This window comes from Indicator indicator, chromosome 1 (genome assembly GCF_027791375.1).
Source record: "Indicator indicator isolate 239-I01 chromosome 1, UM_Iind_1.1, whole genome shotgun sequence".
NCBI lineage: Eukaryota > Metazoa > Chordata > Aves > Piciformes > Indicatoridae > Indicator > Indicator indicator.
The window spans coordinates 48,257,368-48,268,894 of record NC_072010.1 but is presented as its reverse complement, the minus strand read 5'-3'; the positions used below and the strand labels follow the sequence as shown (position 1 = coordinate 48,268,894).

The following is an 11,527-nucleotide window of genomic DNA, read 5'->3' as shown; positions in this document are numbered from 1 at the left end:
TTTTTGCTTTCCCCGTTCTCTTGATCATTTGCAACAACAAAAAAGTGACTTGGTGTTGGCGATTCGGCCTCTTGTTCATTAAGGAAAAGTGTGTGAGAGACTTTTTAATTTTTTTTTTAGGAGCAAGAAAAATCCACCCCCACACGGAGAGGTGTTTTTATTATTATTATTATTATTATTATTATAGTATATACGCGCACACACGTATTTATAATCGATCTGGGGAAAGGAACCTAACTTTGCTCTGGACTTTTTACACGGTGATCATTCTTGCTCTAATTTGCAAGTTGGACTAAAGCAGAGTTTGGAAAAGATTTTTTTTTTTTTCTGCTTTAGGGCTGGATTTATTTGCAAACCGCAGGAAGAAGAAAATACAAGAGAGAGAGGGGTTTGGTGCAGCGCCGCGATCACGGTGAGAGCCTTTTCCTTCTTTGCAAAACAAGCTTTTCAGTAATCTCTCCCCCCCGGCTTCTCCACGAAAAGTCTTGGAAATGTTTGAGGCTGATCCCTTTTCCATTTGTACAGGTTCTCTCTCTTCCTCCTTCCCCTCTCCTTCCTTTCTCAGAGAGGAGCCGGAGGTGGGATTTTGGATCAGTTTCTCACCGGGGAAGCGGAGGTGGCGGGGGGGAGCTCCGCTGGGGTTTGGGAGCAGCGTCGCGTTTGCACCCCGCCAGGGTGCCGCGGGAGCACTGGGGGGCGGAAGGCTGCGCGGGCGCGTAGGCATGCTTGCGGGGGCTGCAAGCGGGCTGGGCGGTAGTGGAGGTGGTGCGGAGGACACGGACACTTCGGCGTGTTCTCTCTGCTGTGGAGAGCCAGGGACGGGCCGTCCTGCGCGCTTCTATTTCGCCGGGTGCGCGTGCGTTTGCGACAAACCCGGCGGGGAGGTAAAGGGAGGGCGCTGCGGGGATGGCGAGCGCCGGGGCTGTTTGTGCTCCCGACATGGGGGAGAGCGAGATACCGTCCTTTCAGTGCGTGATTTACGCCTGTCTGTAGTGGCGTCGGGTGATCCGTGCAATTCGGAAGTGAGCTTACTTCTGGTACAAATACATATGCGTTTGTGTACACATGTATGTTTCTCGTGTGATTAATTCAATCCATAAGATGAGAAAAGTTCTCCTCTAGGTTCTTCTATGCAGAAGGCATATGTGGAGGGGAAGGATAGCCTTACTTTATGCTTTTACTTTGTTTTTAGTTGATGGGTTTACTTTTAACTCCCCTCAAAAGAAAAAAAAAAGGGCAAAAAAAAAAAGGGGAAAAAAACCTGCTGTTCTTTTTAGCAAGGTATTTGTGTGTCAGCTTGCCCCACCCCGGTGGTAAAGTCCCTTTTGCCCTAATCCATAGTCTGATCACACACTCAGCCCTTAATGGGGGTTTCAAAGCACTTTGAAAGAAGAGGAGGTGGTTAGTGTGTGTGCGGTGGGGATGGGGGTGGGGGTGCTTTGCACAGGCTCCGGACACAAAACAGAAAATTCATGGGCAGAGAAGACTTCTCCCCGTTAGGCTTGCCTTCTCCTAGCCAGCGAGATACAGGGTTTTTCCACAGCGTGCAAGAAGCCCCTTGCATTTTAAATTTACTCAAACGTGCCGAACGCGAAACCCGGCCCCCTTACTCGCCTTTTTACCAATCCCAGATAGGAAAAGTTAGCAATCATGTCACTTGAGCTCTGCAAGAGTGGACTTTGGCTTTTCGAAGTAGAGAATCGTGTTACCACACACATGAACACACAAAAAGGCAAATGCTGCTTCTCTGGTCTTGGTGGGTGGAAGGGGAGAAGGGCTAGGTCAGGGGAAGGAGAGTCCTGCTTTCCTGTAAGAATTTTCGGGCAAACGTATGTTTGGAAATAAACGTGCCAGAGGTGTGCATCTTGTCCTGTTAGTGCACCAAGGGGAGAAAAAAGGAGGATCACCCTGTTAGACCGCTGTTGCGCTGAAAATGCCTTCTTGGGTCCCTTAGGGCTGGGGCAGAGGGGGGCGGACTGAAGTTCAGGCAATTTGCAGCACATGCGTAAAATAAGAGGAGCTTTCCCAGAGGCTACCTTTGTGGAGCTGAATGGGTGCATATGGCAAGGTGAGAGGGGGTAATCTGCCTTTCGCACAACTGTCCCGGAGGTGTAGACTCGACCATCTGCAGGGCGCCTTGCAGTGCCCGGCGGAGGAAGGCTTCTTTAGCATCTCTCGAGGGGGAGGGCATGGGGGGAAGAGTTAAAAGGAAACGTGGGTTTGACTTTCCTGATAAGGCGGCTGCAGCAGTAGCCCCCTCCCTCCCACCTCCCAGCCCAGAGGATGTCTCCTGGTTATCTCCAGGTTGTCTGCACTTGCGGGGCAGCCGGCGGCGCCTGCGGTCGCGCTCCTGCGGGCAAGGGGCTGCCGCCTCCCACCTGCTGCGCGTCCCCTCCGCGCCGGGATGGAGCCTACCAAAGGGGAGGGGGCAAAGCGCGGAGGCATCTCCTCCAGCTCCCACCTTGGCGTCTGAGGAAGGCTCCGACAGCGAGACCAGTGTCGTCTGAAGCGCCTGTAGGTCAGGGTCAGCTTTGCTTTTGCACCGGATTGTCATTTCTGGAGAGGCAGGGTTGGATTCGGCGTTACCTTCTGGGCTGGCTAAGTATGACTAAAATCCGGACATGGAGGGCAGATAGGGCTACTAGAACCTCTCAAGGATGGGGAAACTATTTTAAGTATTTTATGTTCTACTCATAATTTCAGATGAGGGAATGTCTGCTTAGGCTTGTTGGTTGAAACTTTTTATATGGTGACGGTATTAATTTGAAGAAAACATAAGCAATGCTTCAAGACAAATTTGCAAGGTGTTGTTTTTTTTTTTTGGTGGTGGGGGGGGGTGGTGGAACACTGTAACATTAAACTCTGTGCCCCAAACTAGGATTTGGCAATATTTAAAGTAGGCGGTCACTCTCCAAAGTTAGATTTGATTTTTTTTTTTTTTAAAAGGCAATTGAGGGGAGGGCTCGAGAAGTTAAGAGGTTAAATGTTTTCCCCTGCTTTTAGAATAAAGATTGTGTCTTGAGATATTCATTGTTAAACTATTTGGCCATATTTTATTATACTGCAGTACAGTATTATTGTTGGTAAGTGATGTGTACAGAGTAACACTGTGGTGCTCTTTCTAGGTATAATTGAAGACATTGTGTGGTCCTTGTAAGAAGCTTGGTTCCTGCTTGGGTTTTAATTGTAAAATATTGATCAGAATTTTTGTATAGGTAATTGGATTTTGGAACTACTTTAAGATGTGATAAAAACAAAACAAATATTAACTAATTTAGAGGTCAATACTTGAAACTTTTGCATATCTGAGCATGGCAGTTAGTTATTTAAAAGTTTTTATCTTCTGGCTCTTTTACTGGGTTTCCATTTAAATTCTTAAGTCTGCCTTTCTGCTTTGTAGTTAATTGACCCTTTAAAGTAACATTTGCAATCAAGTAGACTTATTGGATGCTGGCGTTGTTTGATTACATTATGCATGCCTCTGTCCCACAAACTACTTTTGGTAATATTTACAATTTGAAATGTAGTCTATGGAATTTCTTACACGCTTTAAGAAAATAAAACTGTGGTAGCATTGCTTTTGTAGTATTGAGCTTTAAAATAACAATCACAGTGGTGTACACAAGTGTGACACACTAAAATACTGGAAAGAGATACTTGTGCTGTTGAAGTTTTTGGTAGCACTAACTCATTTAATGTCTAACCTCAAACATTTTATTGCTATTTGGTGTTTTTCTTGGGACCATTGGTATTAAACTAAAATTTCCTATTTACATCATGTAAAGTTTAATGTGTAAAGAGACTAGACTATCAAAATATTATCCATTAAAAAAAAAAAAATTGGAGCATTATATGTCTGTCATCAGCAGGTCACATTACACTTGCTAAATACTTGTGGGCTTTTTTTTTTTTTTTAAATGTAAGTTTTTTCACTGACCTGATGTAAAAGAAGGAGTCACTTTAAGTGTCTGAAATGTGATCACTTTGAAGGCCATGCTCTAACCAGAAGCCGGAAGATGGCCTGGGAAGCCTTAGTTAGCAGGCACAATATGCAGATTTTCTAGAGCCACAAGTTAAGATGAGTGGACCTAGAACAGAATCCTCTTAAGCTCTCCACCGGGCTAGGCAGGACAAACTAAGGGAAAGGCATTCAACTGACTGGTGGCCATGCTCCGCCCTAGATGTGACTCCTCTCTTTTAATGGCTGATGCATTATTTGATTGTGTGCAGTTCTGTGGGATCCTGCAGGCTTGAAAGACTACTGTAGAGAGCATGAAACATGTTGCAATAGTGAATCCTCTCTTTCTTGCTCCAGGATTTCAGATGTGTTCTAAGCCTGCCGGGGTGAGCACGCTTCAAGGCACTGATGGAGACGAGAGCTCAGCACGGCAGCGGATCGCAGGCCTTACTACAGGCTCGGCGTGACAGTGGGAGACCGCATGGGGAGCCGGACCTGCGGGATGTCCTGATGCAGCAGGTTCACGTCTTGTCGTTGGACCAGATCAGAGCCATCCGAAACACGAATGAGTACACAGAGGGACCTACAGTGGCTCCACGGCCCGGGTTTAAGACCGCTCCTCGGCTAGCAACCCAACCCAAAAATGAAAGGCCCCATGTCTTGCCTGAGCACCGTCATGTTAGCCGGATTCAGCACACGCAAACACACACCTCTCCTCGGGCACCTCTGTCCCGGTCCATCAGCATGGTCAGCACAGGTTCACGGAGCAGTACAAGGACAAGTACGAGCAGTAATTCATCTGAACAAAGACTTCTAGGTTCATCTTCAGGGCCAGTTGCTGATGGGATAGTCCGAATGCAACCGAAGTCTGAGCTCAAGTCAAGTGAGCTGAAGCCGCTGAGCAAAGAAGACTTGGGAGCACACAGCTACAGGTGTGAGGACTGTGGAAAATGTAAGTGTAAGGAGTGCACTTACCCAAGGACCCTCCCGTCATGTTGGATCTGTGACAAACAGTGCCTTTGCTCAGCCCAGAATGTGGTTGATTATGGGACTTGCGTTTGCTGTGTGAAGGGCCTCTTCTATCATTGCTCTAACGATGATGAGGACAACTGTGCTGACAACCCCTGTTCCTGCAGTCAGTCGCATTGCTGCACTAGATGGTCTGCCATGGGTGTGGTGTCCCTCTTTCTGCCTTGCTTGTGGTGTTACCTACCAGCCAAGGGTTGCCTTAAGTTGTGTCAGGGCTGTTATGACCGGGTAAATCGGCCTGGGTGCCGCTGTAAACACTCCAACACCGTTTGCTGCAAAGTTCCCAGTGTCCCCCCCAGGAACTTTGAAAAGCCAACATAGCATCACTAGTCAGAAATACTAAAGTAACAAGGGTTATTTTAACGTACATATGCAACCAACTAAGCAGCTGTGGTCTTGGCACTGTAGTTGTAGGGTTGGGTTTATACTTCACTGTTTGCAGTGAAATGCTTTTTGCTGTGTGTGCCATCTTAACTGATACGCTTGTTAGAATCCAGCTAGTGGCATACAGGAAAAAAGAAGGGATGCAGTACATCGTGACCCACATATTGCATAAGCTAAAGCAACACAGACACTCCTAGGCAACTCTATTGTTTGTGAATAGTACTTGCAAAATTTGTAAATTAGCAAATGACTCCTTTTTTTTTCATTGTTTTCTGCCAGAGATAATGTGCTATATTTTTGTATATACGATAATATTTTCAACTGTGAAAAGTAAGTGGTGTCATAAGACATGGCACAGTCACAAAATATTATACTAATATGTTGTACATTCGGAAGAATGTGAATCAATCAGTATGTTTTTAGATTGTATTTTGTCTTACGGAAACCTTCTATTGCAAGACTCTGATTTCCCTTTGGACTTCATGTATATTGTACAGTTACAGTAAAATTCAGCCTTTATTTTCTAATTTTTTCAACATATTGTTTAGTGTAAAGAATATTTATTTGAAGTTTTATTATTTTATAAAAAGAAATATTTATTTTAAGAGGCATCTTACAAGTGTCACCCCTTTTTATGAGGACATCATAGTTGCTGCAAATAAGGGGTGAACGATGCATATGTTCACTATAAAATAGAAAATATATTAACGTTTGAAATTAAACTGGGCTACTTGTCATTTTTTACCCACGTTTATTGTTCTGAATTGGGAAAACTGGATTTTCTAGTTGCATATTTCACAGTGATATAGTCACAGTGAATAATAAGAAAACAAAAATAGAATTTTTAATTGTATTTTGTTGTTCTTGCTTACTGCTTCATCTGAAAATAACTCAGGATCTTTGCTTCCTTCCGTTGCACAAATCTCCCATATACTGTTTGTACAACAGAAAAGGAAAATGGACGTAGGAAAATGCATTAATTCATTCCAGACTAGGACTAATAGGCACTGAAAGCTTGACCTATTCTGTAAGTGATGAGCTTTTGTGCTTCAAATAGGAAATAAGTAATCATTCACAAAAAATGTTAGGCTTGCATGGCTTTACTCAGAGAGACTGAGGGGGGAAAAAAAAAGGGAAAATTAATACAGTCAGTGCAAAAAGCTTGCAAGATTATTTGTTAGAAGAATATGCCACAGGGAATGATGGATCTGAATGCAGTCCAGCCTTATGTCAAACATTTGCCTTGCTTGTAAGAAGAAAGTTGCTTGATTTGTCATTTGTGGCAGTTACCTTCCACTGAGGTCAAAATCCTTTTGCTGCCAAGTTTCCCACCGGAAGCCTAGAGAATGATTTACCTTTCTTTATTAACAAACTATCATTTCCTGTTCTGAGCATGTCTCTCCAAGTTTAGAGGTCTTAATGTTGAATTTTATTTATACATTTCTTAAGCTGGCATTTAAGAAATAGTTCTGAGTATTTTTAAGCTGATGCTTAGAGAAATCCCACAGCCTTTTCTGAACCCTCTCCAACAAAAGCAAGTTATAACTAATAAATTAAAAACTCACTAAAAGTTAGAAAACAGAGCGCTGAGTAAACGTTACATCTTTTCACCCCTTAATTTTCATCTGATCTGGGCATTTGGGCTATTTTACATAGAGCTGTAGTACTCCAAGATCTTAAGCTCTGTGAATGTGTATTGGTTATCAATCATCAGGTGAAATTAAAAAGTGCAAGTCCTGACTAGTTTGCAAATCAAAAATAGCTGATACATGGGCCTTGGTCTATTTTTTTTTCCTTACCTCTGGTGAAGTACATAAACTGGGTTTCTTTCCTCTCTGCACTAGCTGGCTGGATGCTTTGGTATACAAAGACGAGCAGTATATATTGGTGGAATTTGCCAGGAAGAAGGTGGTTTATGTTACACAATCAATTTGTCCATATGTAAAGTGCATCAGAATATTGTGATTGAATGCTGGGGCATATACATGGAATGGTGCTTTGCTGCTGATAAGCAGAGACTTTAATTTATTTTTTTTTAGAAATTTTGTCCTTGAAGGGGTTAGTAACCATCGTTGTTTCCATTCACTGAATGTAATTCTTGAATTTGATTAGGTGCTCGTGCCTAAGCTGTCTTGGCTTAGTCTTGCTGATTGAGAACAAACGTGGGAGTAATCAAATAGTGCATTTATTGGGGAATCTTTGACCTTAAGGTTATATTTTGGAACCTCCAAAACCCACTACTTTCAGTAGGCAGTAAACCAGTCTTTTCACTGTATTGATGAACTTGACAATACTGAAGACAATACCTTGTCTTTAGGGTGATTTATGTTTCAATTAAGGAAGGTATCTCTAAGGAAAGATGAAGGTGAAACTGGCAATGTGAAGTATGGCTCAGCAGTGTAGCAGTCAAGGAGGGTGCAACTCTTAAGTCCTACTAGATAAAGTCCAGTATTAAAATTGTGAGTATGTGTTTTGTTTTGTGCTCTAGCAAAAACTTGAACTACCTAGATAGATTCTAAGGGAAAAGAAAAAACATCTTGACTGAAACTTGAAGCTCTTCTTAAGTACTGGTTGCCCCTTACATTTGGTTCTTAATGAGGATAAAGATGGCATCCTCCCCACCTCAGGAAAGCCCACTACCTGGGGTTACATTGGGTTGCATCTGTGACACTTGGAAACTAGGACATGTGGGAAGATGGCATTGGGCACTGCCTGTTGGGCTAACTATGGTGCTGGGGTCCAGGCTTCAGTTAGTATCAATTAGCATGTGTGCAGTGTACTCTTAACTGCTGGTTTTTGTACATTAGGTAACATCCTAATATTACGCTTAATTAGATAAGGTTTACTATGCTAAGGAAAAACAAAATTTTGCCTCAAACAGATTAGATTGCTTTAGTAAGAGTTAAGAGGGCTTTTCAAGTGGATTGAGATAACGTTATTAATGCATGCCTACTAATCTGTTGAGATAGGAAAGTGGAAGTCCGAGAAAGGAAAATCTTCCATGCACAGGTTTTGAGGATAACTATGAAAATCATGTCATTTAGGACTTTGGTTTTAGACAGTTACTAAGATCGGAGAGAGCGGAAAACCCTTACTGTTGCCCACATGTTGTGTAGCTTTAATGTCCTGATTTGTTAAACTTCTATAAATTCTGAAGTTACTGTAAGATTTGCTTAGAGACTTGCAGGATTGGACTGACAGTTGATGTTAAAAAATGGAAACTAACACATATTTTTAAAGTATTTTTTCCATGTGATATGAGCTACATATATATACATATAAATAAATACATCAAATTTTCTTCCACAGTAAATGAGAAATATCTATGAATATCCTCAAGCATTTTTTTATTTTGCTCTGTAATGGTCTGAGGCTTGATTATAATTATTTTTTTGACAGTGATCATAGTAGTAAGAAAAACAGATTCAAATGGAGAATAAAAAGACCTAGTACTTTAGATGGAAATAAAATGTGTTCTTAAAGGATTTGAGATCACTTTCAGGTGATTATGTACGTATTCAAGCCAGTTACTAAATCAGTCTTCAAAAGCCAAAATTCTGCAAATAAGGAAATACAGCAGTTAAGTGGTCATGATGATTGAAAAGTGGTTTTTTTTTCACACTTAAAACATTTAGCATGAGTGAGGGGAAGTGACTTGATAGTAGCAAAGTACTGATCACTCTTGCACACCATGAATTACTTTTTTTTTTTTTTACCATTTTATTATTTAATGTACAGTGTTACCTATATCACCTTTTTCACTTTTGGCAAAATAGGAAATAATGAATTTTTGTGATGAGTGAAATCTTAAGGCTTGTGCTTAAATGGCAGGGAGAGAATAGAATGTGTTTCTGTACTGCAGCAGAACATTCTATTTATTTTTAGGAATTAGCTGTTGTGGAAGACAGATTCGAACAGTCTGTCTTGTCTCAGATGTTCCTAGATGGGTGCAGGTACAGCCAGTAATAATGATTTCATTTGCTGAGACTAATTTCCCAATCAGTCACTGGAGCAGAGACCCAGAAAGAAATTGGCTGAATGTAAGAGCACACTTGGTTAAGTAATGTCTGTATGAATAACATTGGATAGATAATCTTACTGAAAATGAGTGTTGGCTCATCTTAAATCAGTTACAGTTTGGGGTTGCAGGTAGACTACATCAGGACAAAGCACACCAAGTCCTTACTAATGAAAATACTCCTTGTTGTTCCTGTTTACACAATCTGATTTCAAACTGGAAATTTAGGAGTAAAAATTGACGTCTCACTGGAATTAGGACAGCTTGACATAGAAACTATATGGATATATATATGGTGCATGTATATACAGCACATACATATATTTATCTATAGATAGATATAGAAATATATAGATATATATGGCTTTTTCTTCCAAAAGTTGTCTGTTTCAGTTTGAAGAGACCCCTTATATGGTAGTCTTACTTATTTCTTTTCATATTTCTTCTTTTTGGTTGCTGCCCCATACCTCGATGTTTCCTAGTCATAATATATAAAGGTTTACTGTCACTTACTAGCCCAAGAAGTGAAAGAAGAGGATGAAACATGCTTTTCTCACTCATATTCTCTGTCTCTGAAAGTTTAAAACAAGATGGACAAAATTACTACCTTGCCATACTCAGCCTGCATTTAAGAGAGTTATAAAGTAGTTTTGTTTTCATGTGATATTGAAATTCACAGTTCCAACAAACATATTTTAGTGTGATTTTTATTATCAGAAAAGGTTATCTGTGTCTTTAAAGAGCTCCCCTTTGCTTTAACCTGTTGGCACTGTATTTCAGTTGACAGAGACTGAGGTCTTACTATTATAAAAGCATAACCTGTCCTTCCTTTGTCACAGCCACTGTTCAGAAGAGAGCTGATGCTCTCATTGGGCACGAGTAGCAATAATTTCACTTGTAACAGGGTGGAACCTTCAGTGTTTTCAACCTTAGGAAAAGACAACAGGCACACATCTGAAGTTTCTCTTTGCCTGTGCTGTAGGAAACTTTGGGGTTTGCTCTAACTCAAATCCTGCAGAACATGTTAGCTTGTGGCTAACATGTTGAAACTTTTAGACTAAAATGTGTTGGTTCCCATTTCAGTAGAAGTTACCAATAATCAGAATTTTTGACAATGTAGCCTACTATTCTATAGGATTATTTATGGATCTTTTATTACTTAGCAGTTACATTTTAAAACAATTTTGCCAAGGGAGATAATCTGTTTTAAAAATGTAACAAACTGTATAATCAGAGTAGCTTTGCTTTCCTGAAAGCCTGATGTTTAATTACAAAACCACTGGAGTACCTGAGTTACCTTACAAGAGAAGGCACTTCATGTAAATCAGATATGAGAGGCAGAAGTTCAGTTTGGAGACTGAGCTAGTACACAAGGATGCATCAGGATAAATCACAAATTTATGGGCATAGGAAGCACCTTGCTTTAACTAAGAAACCCCAGTGTATATGAGCAAATCATTTATCATGGTTGTCAATATGATTATTGGTAAAAGAATACCTTGATGCTCTTTCAGTGTGTCTCAAAAAACTCACACCAAAATAAGTAATTTCTAAATGACCATTCAAACTTAACATTGTCATCTTCAGAAATTAAGTCAAATATCAGGGCTATAGCAGTCCATGTGTCAAAATCAGTTGCACTGTAAGTAAAATGTACTAATTGGTTATACTTGAACTATTCTTTTGATTAGAGACAGGCAGTTGCACTTTAGATCTAAACATCACTTCAGAACTTTGTCAGCTTGCACTGTAATGTGTATTTTTATGTTACCAATTTTCTTAAAGCATTGATGCTATTTCTTGTTATCGTATAGGACACGTAAAAGTTGCTGTACTGCTACATATGCTGTCAAATACACAAAGTGAACTGAGTTATTCTTCCCTCATTTATCTTGCAAAAACTACTGCAAAGAAGCGAAAATTTTGAAATTGTGTTGTTTGCTTTGGGCAATTTTGTTTGTGCATTTTCTTTAGTTATTGTAGACAGAGTGATAAGTGAATGGAGTGTTTTATGATTATTAATCTTTTCTGATTTATCTGGCACTAGAAAGTATGTAAGTAGAGCAGTTAAGGGACTGAGAATGCACTGTGGGAACTTCCCTAACAACTGCAGCTGCACTGAATAGTGAAGAAAAGCA

General features: G+C 40.7%; 1 protein-coding gene across 1 annotated transcript; it reads left to right on the top strand.

Annotated features, from left to right (window-relative positions):
- The first annotated feature begins 377 nt into the window (after positions 1–377).
- Positions 378–5,836, top strand: SPRY2 (sprouty RTK signaling antagonist 2). The gene is made up of 2 exons (XM_054382776.1): positions 378–412; positions 4,316–5,836. Exon 2 carries the CDS (start codon positions 4,367–4,369, stop codon positions 5,306–5,308), a length of 942 nt encoding a protein of 313 aa, XP_054238751.1. The 5' UTR covers positions 378–412; positions 4,316–4,366; the 3' UTR covers positions 5,309–5,836.
- The last annotated feature ends 5,691 nt before the right edge of the window (positions 5,837–11,527 follow it).

Excerpts from the sequence above, each read along its gene's own strand:
- SPRY2 (XM_054382776.1), top strand. The coding sequence starts at position 4,367 with ATGGAGACGAGAGCTCAGCACGGCAGCGGATCGCAGGCCTTACTACAG.